Source organism: Leucoraja erinacea, chromosome 27 (assembly GCF_028641065.1).
Source record: "Leucoraja erinacea ecotype New England chromosome 27, Leri_hhj_1, whole genome shotgun sequence".
Taxonomy (NCBI): domain Eukaryota; kingdom Metazoa; phylum Chordata; class Chondrichthyes; order Rajiformes; family Rajidae; genus Leucoraja; species Leucoraja erinaceus.
The window spans coordinates 22,645,249-22,667,006 of NC_073403.1; the positions used below are offsets into that span (position 1 = coordinate 22,645,249).

A 21,758-nucleotide genomic window follows, 5' to 3' on the forward strand; every position below is an offset into this window, starting at 1 on the left:
GGGGTGAGAGCAGTCCTTGGCGATGCTGAGCGCCCTTCGCAGACAACGCTTGCTTTGGACAGACTAATTGTGGAAATCCAGCACATTTTGAAACCCTATTCTCACCAAACAATCAGTCAGAATGTGATCTCCATCCCTCAACTCACTTTCCACGCGAGTTTATAGGCCAAATTAAAAAAAACATAACTTTCCTTCATTGCATTTTATAAAAGCCAATACATCAGATGACAATTAATTTCCGGTCTAACAGGATGATGTGACACATTGTAACTGGAAGGTGTATGGGGTATAACACAAAATTTGATTTGCCAACAATTAAACGTAATTAATTATCCTCATTTCATGAAGTGCCACATAACACACTTGTCATCAAGATTGAAGCCTATGGCATAATAGGAGCAGCAGTCATGTATGGGCAAGAAGTTGGCTAAGTGACAGAAAATCATGGCCAAATAACTATTTTTTAGGATTGAAGATCTCCTCAGCAATCTTTTTACTAATAATAAATTAATTTTAGGATTGGATATACAGGGTATAATTTCAAAATCTGCAGTTGGCATAAAACCTGTATGTAATTATCATTGAGTTTGTTCGAGGAAATATACATCAATTAATAATAGCTTTTGAAATCGTTACTTGGATGTTGTAAAATAATTAAGCTTTGAAATGGGATTGATTCAAATATATTTGGTACACCATTTCCAAGAGGCTTTCAATAAATTCAAAAATGGTAATTTCAAAATTAACATTATCCATGATCTTTTTTTTTAAAAAACAAAGTACCTTATTTTTCTTCCCATCCACCTCAAATACTGATATATTTCCTTTTCTGTAAATTTCATCACCTGGAGGGTGTTTCCATACACATTTTGCCTGGAAGTAGTAAAAAAAAATAAGAGTCATTGAGCTTACCCATGGAATAAATTGACATTTCTATATCATTTCCTTGAATTGTGTTAATTTTATATACCTTCTGTTTAACATAAAACCAATGTGGAATTCTATAAACTTAGAGATTAGTGATCAAATTTACTTTCCTCTTTGTTATGGAGAAAATGTTATATTAGGGAACATTGTTTCCCCTACACAATGAGGTAAATATTTGCAGAGTACAATACAAGTGGCCAAAAGTGTTCATTAATAACTATCCATTATTTGGTTATTATAAAGCTGCAATACTTATGCACATATTACATAAAACATCCGATGGTTGCATTTAAAACCAGTAAAATCGCCCAGAAAAAAGGATGATAATCTTTTTAAGCAAACTTTGAAATGGTCATAAGTGATAGGAGCAGAATTAGGCCATTTGGCCCATCAAGTCTACTCTGCCACATTCAATCAAAACTGATCTATCTCTCCCTCCTAACCCCATTCTCCAGCTTTCTCCGCATAACCCCTGATACCGTGTTAATCAAGAGATAATACTAAATGGTGCTCTATGGCATGCTAAAATGTCATCTTCAAGAACGGAATGTAATGTTCTTTTTACAGTTGAGTAAAAGATTACGATAGATAAATGTCAAGATACGTAAAGGAACTAATCTAAAGCTCAATGATAATCCACACCAGAAAGCAAGTGCAAGAACAACCAAGATTCAAACAATCATATATAAGACGGTCCTCAGCCCCCAGTAGTAATCATCTATTTTGTTCACCCCACATTCCCACCAACTTTCCTCAGGCTCTACCTTTCATCTATATATTAGAGGGAATTTACAGCGACCAATTAACATATCAATGCACACATCAATGATTTGTGGGAGAATACTGGAATTCCTAGAAGACATTCACGTCGTCACGTTGATAATGTGCAAACTCCACATACACAGCAGAGGTCAGCATTGAACCTGGGTCACTGGAGCTGTGAGGCAGCTGTTGTACCAGCTCTACCACTTGTGCTGCATGATCAAGGACACAAGAAAATCTGACTAGCAGAAGGCTGTCAGGCTCCAAGCCTGGCCCTCATTTGATGTTATCACGGCTGATCTATGCTGACCACAAATCCTCTTCTTCAGCTTTACTCCAAATCCCTCAATCTTTTTTGATCTATCAAATATTTATCCACCTCCACTTCAACTAGTTCTTCGTGATCCAACTTCCACTCATTTTCCAAAATAGTGATAAGATAATTATTTAATGTTTTAGAAAGTATTAAAATAATTTTCAGGATAATTACTACTGACAGCTGAACATAAAATATTGTACACACAATTCGACACAGAATAAAACACAAAATTAAAAAAGTATTTGACATGCTGTACATTAAACACTACAACACAGTTTTTCCCATTTTTAAAGTAATATCACATTTTTTTTCCACATTCCGGGGATGCTGGTTGACCTGCTGAGTTACTCCAGCACTTTGTGTCCCATCTGCTTCATTTTTTGATTTTCATTTACCATTAAATTCACTGAACCACTTCTCCCCCAGGAATGCCAACCATTCTCATCAGGGGGATTTCTGCCTGCCCATTTCACCTTAAGATCTGCCGAAGTCTCAAAGACCAAAATATTGAATGTTGCTCTTTTCACAGAAGGTGGGCATCTGATGAATTATTCCAATATTATCTGATTTCATTCTATATTAATTTTTTTATGCATTGTTTCTGCACCTCGCCAACAGTAAACCATAATTTCTGGAGGTACACAAAAATGCTGGAGAAACTCAGCGGGTGCAGCAGCATCTATGGAGTGAAAGAAACAGCCAACTTTTCGGGCCGAAACTTTGCCTATTTCCTTCGCTCCATACATGCTGCTGCACCCGCTGAGTTTCTCCAGCATGTTTGTGTACCTTCGATATTCCAGCATCTGCAGTTCCTTCTTAACCATAATTTCTGTACTTTAGTAACGGTTCTTTAGTAATGTCAGTTTCTTTGTTGAACTAAATTAAGGCGCATGTTGCAATCAAAAGCGCTTGAACAATTGGTTGGGAAGAAAGCCAAACTGTAAGAAAGACAACTCCATCACAAATGTAGTTGGCAGAGATGGCAAAACCTGCTGCAGGTAAGACACCCAGGTCAAATCTGTTTTGACCACTAAGAACAGGACAGCAGAGGTGCTTCTCCAATCGAGCTTCTCTAATCGAGCTTCTGCACCACAGCTCCAATGACCCAGGTTCAATCCTGACCTCCAGTGCTGCCTGGGCAGGTTTAGTATGGTTTTGCTGCAACCACTGCAAAAATCCCAGCCACTGAATGTTATTGAAAATAGGACAGCCATGTTAGATAAATCATAACCTTTAGTTGCCTGCGAAGATCAATTAATGCTGGGGCTGCTGCAGAACTTCAAGTCACCGACATATCCCTTACAAAAGAATTGCCTCTGCGTAATGATTAATATTGAATTAAATCTGAGCTAATTCAACACACCACTTTTGCTACCAAATTACTTACCATATGCCTCCGAAGAATGGTTTGACTTTTCATGTATTTAAGACAGAACTCACACATGTATAGCCTTCCTAGACGAGCATACTCTTCAGGATAAGGAGAATGGTACCAGGTATCCAGTTCATATCGACCAAACACAATGGTCTTAATCATGTTACTGCCTTCTGTGATTTGCCCCTGTAACCTCAATTTCTCCTACAGTAAAGAAAGACAATTGAAGGTGTATAATAATGTTCAGGTAATCAGAATGGTTTGCAACTCTGGTCTCGCAATAGGAAAAAAATAATAACAATTACATTATTATTTTCAATTTACTGCTTGTTATATCCCACGTGAAAATATTTAAAATTCTGTCTTGTTTATCTGCATAAAGAGCAGCGCTCAACTAACTAAACACAAACTAATACACATTATTGAAACCAATAGAATTTTGTGGTCCCAGAAAACAAAGAAAAATACTGTTCACTTTGCTTTTTTAGTAATGAATAGTTTATCAATACTGCCATCCAGTGTTAGTATCAAGCTCGCAGGCTAAATACACTAGGAGACTGGGACAAAATGTAGTTTCATGCATCTCACACTTTTATCACTGTATACCTTTTACGATTCAGAACATTATTAACTAGAAGCCAACCCACGTCATATTATGGGCACACTTGGTTGCCGGGAACTGGGCATTAGTAGCCCAAATATAATTATTTTTAATGTTTTGATAACTCAAGGCAGACATGGCTAAACACAAATTTTAGTGCAAAAGGTGAGATGACATCTGTTTTCACAGCCATGATCTGTAGCATAAACTTTAAGATCTGTTTTCCTGTGATGTTTCCGCATGTCGTAAGTGCTAATGATATGAGATCCAAGTGGTTACAGACATTAACAGTATGAGGATTATAAATAGGCATTCAATCTTCAACCTAAACTATTTCCACAATTGCATGCTGAATCATTGCTGAAATTACTCCCTTTCTCAGCTTTGACATGAAAGTTATTTTGTATAATTTAAACCAAAACCTTTTCGTTTTTTTTAACATCAACAGCAAAATAAATCTAAAAGAATAATCTTACTCAACTGTTTTGCTATTAACTCTTCCCCACCCCAACTCTCACATAACACTAGAAACAATAATCAATGTTGATTTTTCTCTAACAACTCTAAATTTTAAAAGTATCCAATGAGGTCTGAAAAAAACAATTAGTTTGGCTTAAATTAGTTTTAATTTTATTGTATTATAAGAATTAATTGAACATTCATGGACTGTAAAGTTTACTGTTGAAAAGCGACTGTATAAAAACATTTTCCTCCCGTAAATTTCTAACATCCTTATTCACAGTACTAAATTTCATTTTTATTTCTCTACATTCCTACTTTAATGGAATAAAGATAAGGTGCAAAATAGACTTAAATCACTTCATACCAGATCCTCGGAGGCTCTTGCTTGAGCTTTACGGAATAATTCTAAGTCAAAATCAGATGTAAGATTGTCCAAAAGGGGTTCTCTTGTATTTCCGTGTAACTGCCGATGCTCCTGAATGCAAACAATACAAGGGGATAATTAAGAGACCATACCAAATCAGGTATACTTTTAGATATAAACAGAAAAACAACCCAATACTCTAATTACACAAATGTAAAGTCAACTACTCTTCTTGACTTTGAATAACATCCATTAATTGTCACTGTAGCCTACAAGGTAAACTCAATCACCCACCCCAAATCTACAGCTATAAATGTAGTGCAAAGACCGAGTACTCTTCAATGGACAGTGTTTCGGTCGACAAAAGGTGCCGGTATACATAACAATTAAAAATTAAGCAAATTTATCATAAATGTTTTTCCATCAAATCAAAAAACTTGAAAATCCAGCTCCATCACAAAAAAATACTGACTAGTGGGGTGCCACTAGGCTCAGTGCTGGGACCCGTTATTTACAATATATATTAACGATTTAGAAGAAGGAATTAAATGTAACATCTCTAAGTTTGCGGATGACACAAAGCTGGGTGGCAGTGTGAGCTGTGAGGAGGATGCTACGAGGTTGCAGGGTGATTTGGATAGGTTGGGTGAGTGGGCAGATGCATGGCAGATGCAGTATAATGTGGATAAATATGAGGTTATTCACTTTGGTGGCAAGAACAAGGTGGCAGATTATTATCTGAATGTTAGATAAGGAAAAGGGGATGTGCAACGAGACCTGGGTGTCCTTGTACATCAGTCACTGAAAGTAAGCATGCAGGTACAGCAGACAGTGAAAAAAGCCAATGGCATGTTGGCCTTCATAGCGAGAGGATTTGAGTATAGGAGCAAGGAAGTCCTGCTGCAGTTGTACGGGGTCCTGATGAGATTGCACCTGCAGTATTGTGTGCCGTTTTGATCTCCTAATTTGAGGAAAGACATTCTTGCTATTGAGGGTGTGCAGAGTAGGTTCACCAGGTTAATTCCCGGGATGGTGGGACTGACATATGATGAAAGAATGAATCGACTTAGCTTATATTCACTGGAATTTAGAAGGATGCAAGGGAATCTTATAGAAACATATAAAGGTCTTAAGGGATTGGACATGCTAGATGCAGGAAAATTGTTCCCGATGTTGGGGAAGTCCAGAAACAGGGGGTCATGGTTTAAGAATAAAGGGAAGGCCATTTAGGACTGAGAGGAGGAAAAACTTTTCCACCCAGAGAGTTCTGTGAATCTGTTAAATTCTCTGCTACATAAGGCAGTGGAGGCCAATTCACTGGATGCATTCAAGAGAGAGTTGGATATAACGCTTAGGGCTAATGGAATCACGGGATATGGGAAAAAACAGGAACAGGGTACTGATTCTGCTGGCTCAAAGGGCTGAATGGCCTACTCCTGCACCTACTTTCTACGTTTTACACTGAGATTATTTATTTAGCAAATTAATAAGTATTAATTTAAAGAATACAACATAGGGTATTAAAAAAAACAAAGAAATATTGCAAATTAGGAGCAAGAGTAGGTAATTCAACCTTTCATTCAAACTGTGCTGCCATTCAATATGATCATGGTTGTTCATTGCATTCACTACCACCTTCCAGCTCTTTCCCCATAACCCTTGATGCCTTTTACATTGTATCTATTGCCATCTCATATATATATTCTGTGATCTGATATCTAAACCCTCTAAAGCAGCAAATTCCACAGGTTCACCTTCGTCAAAGTGGAAACATCTTTCTTCATCACAGTCCAAAATACTTTGCCCTGTAACCCAAGACCATGCCGAAGATAGACACAGAAAGCTGGAGTAACTCAGGGACAGGCAGCATCTCTGGTGACGTTTCGGATCAAGACCTTTTCTTCAGACTATTTGTCGACTATGCCCCTTGTTCTTGGCACCCAGGCATGTGGAAATATTCTACTCTATCTGAATTTCGTTAAGTTTCAACGAGATTCCCCACATATACCTCCGAACTAAAGTGAATAAAAACTTAAGTTGACCAAATCTCCCGATATGTGAAACCCACCAACTCAGCATTCAGTCTGATGAAGGTTCACCGCACTCTCATGATAGCAAGTCCAGGTGTGATATGACCATATATTGATGCACAATATTTGTTCGGAGAAGTCAAATTATGGTCGGACATACTGAGCAAATGACAGGAGCATTAGGAGCGCAAATCCATCCGCCAGTGTAAGACCACAGACTCTTCAAAACAGAACTGTCTGGTTCATGGATAAGTCAGAGATCAGGGGGGGGAACTAAATGTGCTAAACATGTTAAATGTGTTATTTGTGCTAAACATATTATTCATGAGTGGCTGCACACCAGACATACCTTTTGAAATTCAGTTCTGTTGCGATAAACTTATCAAATTAGCATGCACCAGATGATATGCTGGACTAATTTTGTTCTGTCCTAAATCTAAGATGTTAGTCCTCTCCCACATCACACGTAACTGATGATGACAGATCTCCAGTCCACAATTGCACCCAGAAGCCAATACTTGCCCTTAACCTTCTGCTGACCAAACTGGTCCTCAAATCTCCCTCTACACCACCCCCACTGCTTCCTCCCCTCCTAAAGGCTTCTCATTTCCTTAAGTCTTACAGATTACTGATTTTTTTTTTTTTTTTTAAGGCAAATCCATTGTTCATTGGCTGATTTTGCAGGCACTTATTTTGTAATAAGTGTTGGATAGAACAGCAAACAATTTTCTGTATATGAGCAAAAATATGTAAAAATGGTTGCAGTGGATTCTAAATGAGCTAAGGACCTGCAGATAATCACATGATTAACATATTACATCAGCAAAAATTGTTCAATGTCCTCTGCAACCCACTCCACATCAACTCCATTCCTAATAATTTGATGGGCAAGGTGGAAAAACTCGATTTTTAAAAAAGGGAATAAGAACGGAAAACAAAAGACCCTTCACGATTTACACAATCAATTCAAAATCAGCTCACCACTTATGATTAATGAAGTGCAGTTCCTACCTTTTGCATATAATGATCTCAACCACACATGAAATGTGTGTAGATCACATATGTCGAAATAAAGCTTGGCATAATAATCTTACCATATATTTTTCTTTTTGCTCTTTGGTCAACCCTGAATTCCGTTTCTTCCGAAGTTCTGCCACCTTTTCCTTGTATCGCAATTGTTTTTCTGTTGGAGCCTGCAGACAAGGGGCAAGCTTGAGAAAATATTTATCCACACCAGCCCAAATTTGCTGAGAATTATAAGATAGTTCCACGAGAATAAATGTTTAGCGCACCAAAAGGTGAAATCCAATTACAGATACCAAATATAAATTAATATATAAATGAAGCAGCTGGGGCAATTTACTAACATAACTGGTGGATTAAAATAAAGATTATTGACACTAATTTATTTTTGCTGCATTCAAACCAGAGTGTGTTGAAAAATGAATCCTGGCAAACGACAATAGAAGTACAGATAGTTCTGCTATAAAATGTGTGTTTTAATAATGCTATTTGGATATATTTGTAATTGTAATTAATCTTAGGAAACACTTTTATGTTATGCAGGCTGAACTGATTATAATGCAATTTAAATCAGGAACAAATGAATCAATTTAAAGTTATTCTGGAAATTGACATGGTGTGGACGAAAAAAATAATCAGCGTTTGAAGAAATATTGCTCTACAAATGACCACTCCACAGTAATCAGATACCATCGTCTCTTAAGAACACAGCTATTAGTTTCACCACTAGCATTACAACATTACTTTACCATATTCAGTCCCAAGGGCTGAAACAGAAATTACCAACTGGATGAATTTCCCATTCAGGACATCACTTTGTCCTACTTCCTTACTTAGTTATTTAACATTGCCTTCTTCACTCCTTGACCACGGCTACATTTCTTCTTTACCATTTATTCTGTCCATGTGCATTTGCTTCCCGCCGCCCTCCTTCACCCGAGCTTTCTAGTCCTTCTGGATCTCCTACTTCATCCACCCTTAACCCTTCACTCATTTTGAAATACTTCCTCCTCCTGGAGGTGCATGGAAGAATGACCAACTAAGGATAGCAGACGTGATTACAAATATTCCATATTGGGGTCTGAATGAACATATTGCAAGATTCGGAATTATTAATTCCCTAACATTGAGAATTTAATTTATCTCAATCAGTTTGTGAAATCATGATATGACCAAATCTGTTGTCGTATTTACCTTCATACATATAATTTGTCCGACTGTAGTAAAAGTTTAGAAAACTTACCTGATGTCTAGTTGCATGTCTGTTATTTTCATCTTGTCTCTGTGATAATGCTCTGTCGTCAATCTGTCTTTCCCGTTGCTGAGCTCTAACCTACAAAGGACAACAGACAGCAGAATATGAACAATTAGATAAATACTGGATTTACTGGATGGGCAGAACATTAGTTAACCAGCTTCTAGGTATTTCATTAAACAACCCAATTCAAACTTAACATGCATAATCCTAAATGTTCCTACTCCACTATTTACTGTAGTTTGACATTATTGGATATAGATGCAATTAATGAAGAGGTGGGCTCTGTATCTTCGCTATCGGTTCAATACCTCACACACTTTTGCTTCTCCAAACTCTGTCCTTAATCTTCCAGGCAATTCTCTTCATCCATGAAGAGACAAAGTACTGGATGAACTCAATGGAGCAGGCAGTATCTCTGGAGAACATAAATAGGTGATGTTTCAGGTCAGGAACCTTCTTCAGTCGAAAACATAATCTATCCATATTCTCCAGTGATGCTACTTGGCCTGCTGAGTTACTCCAGCACTCAATTTGTAAACTAGCACCTACAGTTCCTTTTTTCTAACTTTCTTCAACTATGCTTTATTTTCCTTCTCGTCTCTTCTTCCTCATTTATCTTTAACCAATTATTCCCCTGCAAACACCTACTCCCTTTCCAGAAATGTATGGAGTGATGGCAACTAAGAATACAGGAAGAAAGTAGAACAGTATTGATGCACATTGCCTTTTATTCTTTTGTAGCCAGTGTACGGTACAATGGTCTATGTTCAAATCTGAAATCAAACGAATTGGTCTTAAAGAGTCCAGTAAGAGTCTTCAATAACTAAAGGTAATTCACTGCTGTGACATAGATTTGCTTAGATTTAAGGTGGTATGAGATCTTCAGAGACCAATTGTAACAAATCACTTGAAATAAACAAACTCCTGCTTTGTTTCTCCAAATAGGCTATAAAAAAGAAATTCTCAGCTCACCATTCATGATCCTTACATTTATGTCGGCAGTGATTTCCCAGTTCTGAGAAATAGAATACAAGGAATGATAGTGCAGTTCCTAGTTTGTTTCTACCACATATTCAAACCAACGTGTTCAGTAGGCTGAAAAGTTCGTTCTTCACGCTAACCAAGAGTAACAACCAGATACTATATCATCCATATATGAATCATCAACTGCAGAGGATTCAGCACTCACAGGTTCCTCAAACAAATTAGTGGAATGAGCAGTTTAGCAGAACCGAAGAATGAATGCTCATGTCATTCGTTACAACAATGCATTTATAACACGTTGCAATATGTTCCATAACATTAGGGCAGCATGGTGGCGCAGCGGTAGAGTTGCTGCCTTACAGCGCCAGAGACCCGGGATTGATCCCGACTACAGGTGCCGTCTGTACAAAGTTAGTATGTTCACCCCGTGGCCACGTGGGGATTCCCCGGGTGCTCTGGTTTCCTACAACACTCCAAAGACGTACAGGTTTGGAGGTTAATTGGCTTCGATAAAAATTGTTCCTGTAGGATACAGGGATCGCAGGTCGGCACGGACTCGGTGGGCCGAAGGGCCTGTTTCTGCGCCGTGTCAGTAAACTAAACTAACGTAAATTCAAATACCATACACAATAAATATGCTTGAAAGGTCCAAAACTGCAACTAATTACTAGACTTCTTAAAACCCAGGGATTTTTTGTTTAAATTGTGTCAGCCATTAAGCCAGGCTAAATATGATCATAAGGAAATCTAAAAGCAGAGCAATAAAATAACTTCAAAAAGGCATGGTGATGAATGGTCTCATCACTCTATCCCCTTTGCCATCTAACAAAAATGTAGTATTATTTTTCGCAGAATTGGTATCTGTATACTTATATAGAGCAGCATCATATATAATGTACATTACCTTACATTCATCAGCAGATAGATTATGGTACAATGGACAGCCAGATATAGAGAAATGTCTTTCATGTTTTCCAGTCAAGTGACCTATATTTAACCAAATGAACTACATGTAAGAATATATTTCAAAACACATTTTAACCCATATAGTCAGAACTTAAATTCACCTGTAAACGTATTAAAATCACATCTCAATTCAAATTATAATGTGCATCAGATAGTTATATCAGGTATGTTCTCAGTTTCAAATTACCAATGCAAATGTTCATCCAAAACAGAAAGGAAATTGAACTTTTCCCCTTTTATCTATTGCTTTCTAACTTTCAGCTTGTTTAAACATTATATTCTTAACCAAATCACTGGCTGCAAGGCCATCACAAGATTCAAGCATATAATCTAGACTAGCATCTCCACGTGATGCAAAGTTCAATGCTTCATCTTTTGGGAGCTATATCCAATCAAGTTCCATCTGAGGCTTGAAATGGTTGTAAAAAAGTCCTGATTGTACTTGAAATCCAAAGGTATTCTTAGTATGAACTCTCTCAACTTCAATCCAAAACAAATGGTCTCATCACATATTCCTTTGCCATCAGGAGACATTGATATGTTACTTGTGACGTTTGCCTACAACAATATCTCTATTGCAGAAGGAATTATCTATATCAAATTAATTTGTAATACCTCAAGGATTTGAAAATGTTACATCAGGATCTATAAACAGTAATTATTCCTCAACAAGAAAACAGTTCAGAGGAAAATTAAAATCATCATATTCAGTTCTCCCCCCAGATTGCACAGTGGAGAAAAATTGTGTGGGAAGTTATTTTGGCAAATATAAACAATTCTACAGAAACTGGCATGTAATAGAAGCTGAGGAGAAACCTCAGCTGAAGTTCCACTAGGTGTCAGCATAGACATTAGTACAGATTTGCTGTTTCAGAACTCAAGTAAAAAGGAAAAGAGAACATACTTTGAATACTTGTATCCATTTCAAATATACAATTCATTGCCATCATTCACACTAAATACATCATCACATATAACTTCAGGCTTATGGGCCTGTCCCACGTAGCGATTTTTTAGGCAAAGGCCGGTGGCTGTCATAGTCGTTGTAGGTCACCGAAAAACCGGCGACAACCTACATCATCCTGGCGATAACCTACCACAGCACCCAAGTCAAGCTACGCTCATTGGCGTCAAACCCACTGTCGCCAAAAAAGTTCCAACATGTTGAAAATTTAGCGACCAGAAAGATGCTACAACTTTTTGCGCGACTGAGACTACTCCCAGCGACCACCAGCGAACATGTGGCGACAAACTAGTCACCTGTGGCTGCCTAAAAAAATCGCCTAAGTGGGACAGGCCCATTAGTACACAAAAAGATAAAACAGGGCTAAATATTTTTATTGCATACAACAACGTTTGCATTTCTTACTTATCGAGGGCTGATTCTGTGAGAGCTCCTCATTAGAGCACAATAAAGAAAAATATACTGAAAGGCAAATTAACCGAGTTCACTCATGCCGCGCTCTCCATAATGTTTGGGACAAAGACCCATCATTTATTTATTTGCCTTTGTACTCCACAATTTGAGATTTGTAATACAAAAAGAAAAAAAAAATAATCACATGTGGTTAAAGTGCACATTGTCAGATTTTAATTGAGGCCATTTTTATACCTTTTGGTTTCACCATGTAGAAATTACAGCAGTGTTTATACATAGTCCCCCCATTTCAGGGCACCATAATGTTTGGGACACCGCAATGTCATGTAAATGAAAGTAGTCATGTTTAGTATTTTGTTGCATATTCTTTGCATGCAATGACTGCTTGAAGTCTGCGATTCATGAACACCGGCAGTTGCTACGTGTCTTCTCTGGTGATGCTCTGCCAGGCCTGTATTACAGCCATCTTTAGCTTATGCTTGTTTTGGGGGCTATTCCCCTTCCGTTTTCTCTTCAGCATATAAAAGGCATGCTTAATTGGGTTCCGATCGGGTGATTAACTTGGCCACTCAAGAATTGACCATTTTTTAGCTTTGAAAAACTCCGTTGTTGCTTTAGCAGTATGCTTGGGATCATTGTCTTGCTGTAGAATGAACCGCCGTGTAATTTTAGGCATTTGTTTGAACTTGAGCAGATAGGGTGTCTAGCAGAATTCATCATGCTACGACCACCAGCATTTGTATCATCAATGAAGATAAGTGAGCCAGTTCCTTCAGCAGGCATACATGCCCAGGACATAACACTCCCACCACTGTGTTTTACAGATGAAGTGGTATGCCTTGGATCTTGGAGAGTTCCTTCACTCCTCTATACTTTGCTCTTGCCATCACTTTGATACAAGTTAAATTTTATCTCATCTGTCCACAAGACCTTTTTCCAGAACTGTGGTTGCTCTTTTAAGTACTTCTTGGCAAACTGTAACCTGGCCATCTTATTTTTGCGGCTAACCAGTGGTTTGCATCTTGCAGCGTAGCCTCTGTATTTCTGTTCATGAAGTCTTCTGCGGACAGTGGCCATTGATAAATCCACAGCTGACTCCTGAAGAGTGTTTCTGATCAGTCGGACAGGTGTTTGGGGATTTTTCTTTATTGTAGAGAGAATTCTTCTGTCATCAGCTGTGGAGGTCTTCCTTGGCCTGCCAGTCCCTTTGCGGTTAGTAAGCTCACCAGTGCTCTCTTTCTTCTTAATGATGTCCCAAACAGTTGATTTTGGTAAGCCTAAGGTTTGGTTGATGTCTCTAACAGTTATATTTTTGTTTCTCAGTCTCATAATGGCTTCTTTGACTTTCATTGGCACAACTTTGGTTCTCATGTTGATAAACAGCAATAAAGGTTTCCAAAAGTGATGGACAGACTGGAGGAAAGACTAGGTGTTGAGAGCTCTCTTATACCTGCATTAAAGAGGCAATTAAACACACCTGAGCAATTACCAACACCTTTGTAGCCATGTGTTCCAAACATTATGGGTCCCATGAAATCTATATAATTAAAAGTTTATATCTTGACCACTTCCTGTCTGCGCTGTATATTGATTTTAGAAAAAAAGGCTACCCTGTATCACTGTGATGTTTGGCCATCTTACTCACAGTCCTCCTCCGCTGAGCCAGCCCTGAGGATTTTTCCCCATCAATGAAAAATAAAAAAGTAATGAGTGTTTAATAAACCTTGAGATCAGCTGATTGGTCCTCTCACCTGTCAATCACTGTGATTAAGGTAACGCCCCTTCCAGGAGGGGGGGGGGGGGGGTTGGGGCAGGACTGTAAAACCCTGGATGCCTGTACGCGAGTCAGTCACTCTGCAAGATCGTGACGGAGAGGCCATGGCTGTCATTCTAAGCTGTGAATAAACTGAACTGTGAGTCTGTAATGTATTTGCAATAAATGATTTGTTAGCCCCTAATGACAATGCAACGAGTTATTTGGCCTGCTGCCCTGCCTGTGCTTGAAAGTTCAATGCTTAATTGGAAATGAAATGACAATGCGTGCGTGTGCGTGAGCCCTCCCGTGCGAAGCTGGGACAAAAGGGGTATTGTGTATAAACACAGCTGAAATTTTGACATGGTAAAATCAAAATGTATACAATCTGACAATGTGCATTTTAAACACATGTGATTTTTTTCTATTACAAATCTCAAATTGTGGAGTACAGAGGCAAATAAATAAATGGTCTTCATCTCAAACATTATGGAGGGCACTATATATATACACAAATGTCACAAAGGCACTGTCAGAAATTCTAGAGCATTCTTTAGAATGCAATGTTTTAGGGAACAAACTTCAATGAGCTGGTGACAACAAGAAAGAGAATCACAGTAACAAAGAAAACGTATTAATTAAACAAAACAGACACAAAGTGCTGGAGTAACTCAGCGGGACAGGCAGCATCTATGGATAGAAGAAATGGGCAACGTTTCGGGGCTTCAGTCTGAAGAAGGGTCTCAACCCAAAACGTCACCCATTCCTTCTAACCCGAGATGCTGCCTGTCCCACTGAGTTATTCCAGCATTTTGTGTCCATCTTCAGTGTAAACCAGCATCTGCAGTTCCTCCTACACAATTAAACAAAGCAATTTGGCCAGGCTGATGGTGGCAAGAAAAGGAACTCTGCAGTAAAAAAATGAAAACCTTAATAACATGCTGGGCGATGCAAGTGCACAAAAACATAAATTGGCTGAATTTTAAATACGCAGTGATCGTACCTTGCGAATTGAATGAATGAGATTAACACTCCAGGATGACCCGGTTTCGAGACCGGCTGAAACAAGTGGCCTTGGGTATCCATAGAAACAGGCTCCTTGCCTCAGTAAATCTGAGCTAAATCAGAGCCATCTAAATCAAGCACCCACTTGTACTAATCCCATTTGTATGCTTCACGCCTTGGTAAAGTCTTCCTTCAATTCATATTTTGTATGTATATTATCGTTTTTTTGGCTCTGGATAAAAGGCAAAAACTATCAAGAATACATCCTAACTTTTGCAACAACACCCTTTATTGGAAATAACTGGATACTAGGATTAAAATTTCACAACTATCCTTCCATGCAATGAGTAAAGTCAATTTGAACTACTTATTCATTATACTTCTCAACAAGCTACATGCCAACACATTATGTTGCTCAAAGACTGCAGAAGAATTGTGAATGAAATGTAAAATTGGAGCAGATTTCTGTCACACAAAAGAAAGTCTTGCCTGTTGATAAAACAGCAGTAACCCATTTTGTCTTTTTGTGGCAAACAAAAAGTACTAGAGAAACTCAGAGGGTTATGCAGCACCCATGGAGAGAATGGACAGGTCACATTTTGGGTCAGGATCTTTCTTCAGATGGGTCCGATGAGTTCCTTCAGAACATTGTTTTGCTCAGGATTCCCGCTTCTGCAGTTTCTTATGGTATCCTTTTGTAGGGTTTTCAGTGTGATGAATTGAGAATATTCTTTAAACATTCCACAAACAATGAAAAATACCTTACCTAAAGAATTACAGCCTGGAGTAGGGCACTTCATATTGAAATTATAGCTCTCATGAAAACGCCGGCGCTTTGGCCTGTGTGAAAGGTCACTTCCAGAGTCTTTCATAGAAGCATCTTTTGCAATGCTTTCATCGTGTGACGCATTCGGACTGGAAATATCAATATCAGACTCAGACGATGGAGCATTTCCTGTAGGAGTACGTGGGGGAGATTCATCGTGGTCGACTGCAGTTTTGGTATCTAAAAATAGAGTTTTAAAAGTGCAAATTAATAAACAGTCTCTAATATTTTTACATAACCAATTTTTAAAAATACTTGTGCGAGCAGCCCAATTATGACGGTTTAAAGACATTACCTGGACCGAAAAGTACAAAAAAAAAGTCAATGTGGTAGGAATATTCAGGTTGCACTTAAAAGTTTTAAAAAGAAGAAATAGTGAGAGAGAGGCAAGGCGTTCCACAAGTAGACATCTTTGGAAAAAGCACAAGAGGTACTGCCTTTTCTTATAAAGGCGAGGGTAAAACAAAAACAGAGCAGTAGTTTTGCAGTTTCTCACAAATGTGATAAGAGAACAATAAAGGATCACTAAGAGAGAGAAAGTGACAAATATGCTTCAATAAAAAAGTTTGACACAAGCTAGATTGTACATATCATTTCAGCAACATTTTCTGCTTGTAAGCCATGAAATTACGTGGAATATAACATTCCTAGTTTGGAAATTTCATTCACATTTTAGGGAAGACTAAAAGAACTGAGACTTTGAAAGTGTTGAGATAGAGGAAACAATTAATGTATTGGCAAGTGTGGCTGATATGAGGCACACAATGTCCTGAATTGTAACATCATTTAAAAAATATTTTGTGCATAGAACCTGTATTTTGTCTGAGGCTTCACCCAAGCAAAATTCTACGATGTACAAGACCCACGACAACAAGCACATTGGAATAAACTTACTGAGAGAAAAGATAATTTTCATCTAGTGAATTCCTTCTACCTTTCCAAATAGGGGTTACATACGAAATGAATAAGCCACCAGAGTTCGGTTTGGGGTGACAGTCCTCAGGAGTTTATGGTAGGGACCATGACTGTGATCACCAGAAATGAAGACCTTGGTAATATCCGGCAGTCAGGACCCCTTCAAATAACATCAAAGCAGGCCTCAATTTGTGAGTTAAGACTTGCCTCAAGCTATAATATCCACACAATTCAAGACCCATGTGGTGCAGTAATTTTGTGCAGGCTAAATCAATTCAAGCAGTGCACGGTTTAAAGTTATTCCGTTCCTGCAGGAACTATACATCAGGAGGTGCAACTCCAGAGCCAACAATATCATGAGAGACCCCTTCCACCCCTGCAACGGACTGTTCCAGCTGCTACGGTCAGGCAAACGCCTCCGTTGCCATGCGGTGAGAATGGAGAGGTTGAGAAGGAGTTTCTTCCTAGAGGCCATTCGGACTGTAAACGCCTATTTCACCAGGGACTAACTCTACTAAACGTTTTTCCTTCCATTATTAATTATGTAAAAGAATGTGTGTTATGATTGTGTTTATAGTTTGTTTGGTTGTTTGTCTTTTGCACAAAAGTCCGCGAGCATTGCCACTTTCATTTCACTGCACATCTCGTATGTGTTTGTGACAAATAAACTTGACTTGACTTATGTCCCATAGCCTTCCTCCATATGCACACACATACACCAAGGATCTTCAGGTTGGTAACTGGGTTTTTGATCAAACTAATCAAAATGGAATCTCTGACACAGAAAAGCATAGCGATTAGTCTATGCCTTTGAAGAAGTAAAATGAGGAAGACATCTCAAAGATAGACACAAAGTGCTGGAGTAATTCAGTGGGCCAGACAGCATCTCTGGAGAAAGGCTGGGTGACATTTCGGGTTGGAACCCTACTTCAGACCCATTTAAAGAGAATTGCTCATTTATTGATAACACTGTGAGGACTCATCACTAGGAGTTATTGATGACATACAATTTGAAAAAAGGTTTGATCAATTTAAAATCGAATTGCTGTCATGTGGTGAATGGAGCTGGAAATGCAAGGATGAGGAGCAATGAAGAAGTGATTAGTTAATACTAGAGCAGAAATGGTTGTTTTCCCCCCACAGGAGGAAATCTTCCCAAGATATTCAAGATGTTCCACAGGACCGAAGTACGTTAGACAACAGTATGGAAATCACAAGAGGTCCTGAAATTCTAGACTTAAATGAATGAAGAATTCAACAGACTTGGAGATAACTTTGTTAAGTTACATCAAACCCACAAATTATTTTCAAATGAACAGTCCGTAGGCCAAATTCAGAAAACAACCCTCCTGGCAATTACATTTTAAAGGACATTATCAATTTACTGCGGGAATCATGCCTAGTTTTTTTGCTCGATTCAAATTCTATTGGGCAATAATTCTGTGTCCTTGAAAATCATTACCAATGAATTTGTGCAGATTTCGTTAATTTTCTTTCCCTTTGGGTTTCTCAATTTTAAAAGCCCTGATCATTTATTCAATAGGATGCACAGTGCTGGAGTAACCCAGCGGGTCAGGCATCATCTTTGCAGAACATGGATAGGTGACGTTTCGGGTACGGATTCTTCTTCAGACTGGAAGGTGGTAGGTAGACACAGGCGAAGGGGGGGTTTTGAGAGGCAGATGGTGGAAACAAAAACCCCTTTGCCTGTGTCTATCGGCTCCCACACTTTGTCCTGTTTCTCCTCTCTTCTAGCTCTCTCCCCCCCCTACCGCCCCCGCAATCGGTCTAAAGAAATGTTCAGACCCAAAACATCTAGCCATGTTTTCTAGAGATGCCCGACTCACTGACTCACTCCAGCACTTTGTGTAATTTTGTGTAAACCAGCATCTGCAGTTCTTTGTTTCATCATTTATTCAATGTACTGCTTTTAGCATCAATATCTGTATGGTTCATCCATGCTTCAGTGGGTAAGAACATTAGTTTGACCAGGTTATTTAAATGGATTTTACAGCATGTTGAGTGAAGTCGGTTTCAAGTTTTTGGCATGTTTCAAGCAGACCATTTGCTTTTTCCAGAGTTCATTATTAACATGAAGAAACACAATAGACACATTTTAAAATCTAATTGCACCAGAGGCTTGGATAATGCGTGGCAATCAGGGAAACTATAGCACGAACATAGCATTTCCAAATAAACATGATGTGGAGTGAATGAGAAGACAAATATGGTTACCATGACACCGTAAACCTCCTTTTGTGTTCAATACAAGCGCAGGGCACATGTCTGCTGTGGACAGAACAATAAGCTATATAAACAAGCTTCAATGAAAGCATGAAAGAACTTAAAAGCAGCTCCAGCACAAGCATGGTGACCCTTCAGATAAATTCACAGCTCCCAGATAAGCCACGTAAAATCTCAGCAATAGTAGGATCTGAATTTGTTGGCAACTGAATAGATGGAATCTTTTCTCATTGACGTTACAATACAAAACAAGAAGCTTGTTATCTCACTGCGTGGCCTTGATTTAAAAAGGCAGGACAGTTTACAGCGAAGCTGGATCGCAACTGAACTATTTCAATCAATCTATAATATGAGCAGAGACACAAATCAGATATAGGTGAAGCGGACAAACTATTTTAACGGAATATTAATCATTGTCACCTACAATTCAAAAATTGGATGATTGATAGGCATTCTAATTTTTTTTTTTTAAAACAATCTTTACAAACTTTCAAATCGTGTAATATTTTGTTGGAATTGTAAATACCTCAAGCCCCTTTAGATCCCTCTTTCCCACCCAGCCCAACCTTGTAAAACAAATTAACCATCACAATAAAAATTTGTAGTTTTATGAACAAATAACCAAAATAATTAATTTTACTATAGCTGTATGGTCTTTTTTCTGATTGTGTGTAAAATACACATGCTATAAAGAGGAAATATTGAAGGTGGTTATATAAAAAATAAATTAGATACCAGCACATAATTTAAGAAAAAATACGGAAATGGAAAATTAATGAAATTACTTTTCTAAAAATGGTTTATTTATTTATATCTAAACTGCTAAAATATAGTGTCATTAACATTAAACGAGTACTCCACAAACAAAAAAAAAATCACAAAAATGGCTAAAATCCATTGGGAAACAGCACAAAAGTGATTTATACTCAGAGGCAAGGCTAAAAATAGAACTTAACACGATTCCTTGCTGGAGCTCAGTCAATTCAACACAGCAGAGGAGTTAAAGGAACACTCTTCAGTATTACACACTGTCTCCCATGGCGATGACAGGGTTTAGGGAGATGGCTCTCCTATACACTCAAAGGTATGTGACAATCCTGATAAACAAGATACATTCCAAGAGGGAACTCCGTGTGCCAGTAGGGGGTAGTGGAGATGATGGTAGGGGACCCTAAGGTCTACCATGAGGAAACTGGCAGGTGGTGGCAACAAGCTCTAAAGTCATCAATGATTTTACCTTTGTCAGAAAACTCGACAGGATGCTCTGTTTCTGATCCAGAGGAGCGGGTCTGTCGCAGAGGGTATTTCTTCGGTGTGACTGGAGTGGTCTGTTGTTGGCTGCGTGTCACTCTTCTTGTGGCATAAGCAGGCTCATCTGAAGCATATGAAGTTATCTGGCGCACTGGACTGGAATCTGTCAAAAGTTTGAGGCTAAAATCAGATCAACAATATTTGACTTAGAGAAACAAACTACAACCAACCCTTGTTAAATTGAATTTAAAATAAAGTAATATCATTTGGTGCTTAATATGCATTGCATTGTTTATTTTCTTAAAACCCTTTGAAATTTTAACCATACAACCAGTTTTAATTGAGATAATTTAAATTTGGATCAACCAATTTGAAAACAGGTTCAGAGTAAATAAATCAGGTAACTGAGCTTATGCAGACCAGAACACACAAGAAAATGCCGAGATTTATCCTATTTATTTAATTTAACAAACAATTACTAAGCACAACTTTGAAAGTCAAATTATCAGCACAAGACCATTTTTGATGATCATTCACTCTTACACACCGTGAAATTCCAGCACTTGTTATATATATTTTATATATGCAAAATGTTATTTATAACAGAGGCCATCCCCAAGTAACAAATAAATTTCATTTTTTACAGAGGTTCAGAAGCGAATTTTGACAAGTCGAAAAATATATTAAAAACATTTGATATGGTAACTGTACCGGCATAGTATTGTAATGAATTGCATCAGATGACAAATGAGAAAGAAAATCTAAAAGTGGGGAGAGGAAACTAGTTCTGCTGTCCTTAGAAGCCAATGTAGGCATGTATGTCAGACTTTTGAATTCAATAATATGGGAGTTCGCTCATATGTAGCAATGTCTAGAAGTTTGGTGTTCATAACCTGGGGATGGCATGTGGTATATCGCGTTTCAGCTTTTGTTACAATTATTAATCAGTCAAAGTAATGTTTTAAATATGTTTACTATTTAATGTGATTACTAGCACAATTTGTGCCGAAATTATCAAAGCTCTATACTTTGAAAATTTGCTACTTGTTTTCCGTGAGGGTTGCTGCATTTCATCTTTTTTGAGGATAATGTCAACATCCACAACTGTCTAAACAAGCAAGTGCAGGTGCTGGAACAGAAAGTGCTGGAGTAAGTCAGATGGTCAGGCATCATTTCCGGAGGACATGGATAGGCGACGTTATAGGTCAAGACCCTTTTCGGGGCGAGGCACGACCTAACCATCACTTATCCATGTTCTCCAGTGACACTGCCTGATCTGCTGAGTCACTCCAGCATTTTGTTTTCTCCACAAATG

At 38.2% G+C, this 21,758-nt stretch overlaps 1 protein-coding gene across 4 annotated transcripts in view; it reads right to left on the minus strand.

Moving 5' to 3' along the window:
* kat7b (K(lysine) acetyltransferase 7b) overlaps positions 1-21,758 on the minus strand; it is an 80,675-nt gene that overhangs the window by 30,133 nt on the left and 28,784 nt on the right. For 2 of the 4 annotated variants that reach the window (XM_055657286.1, XM_055657287.1), the window contains exons 4-12: positions 20,430-20,606; positions 19,184-19,237; positions 15,974-16,213; positions 11,010-11,092; positions 9,107-9,196; positions 7,935-8,033; positions 4,811-4,921; positions 3,396-3,587; positions 784-873 (exon numbers count right to left, since the gene is read on the minus strand). In XM_055657286.1, coding sequence (XP_055513261.1) covers positions 784-873; positions 3,396-3,587; positions 4,811-4,921; positions 7,935-8,033; positions 9,107-9,196; positions 11,010-11,092; positions 15,974-16,213; positions 19,184-19,237; positions 20,430-20,606 — 1,136 coding nt within the window. The remainder of the gene's footprint in view (positions 1-783; positions 874-3,395; positions 3,588-4,810; positions 4,922-7,934; positions 8,034-9,106; positions 9,197-11,009; positions 11,093-15,973; positions 16,214-19,183; positions 19,238-20,429; positions 20,607-21,758) is intronic. The other 2 variants (XM_055657288.1, XM_055657289.1) reach the window with 2 other exon arrangements.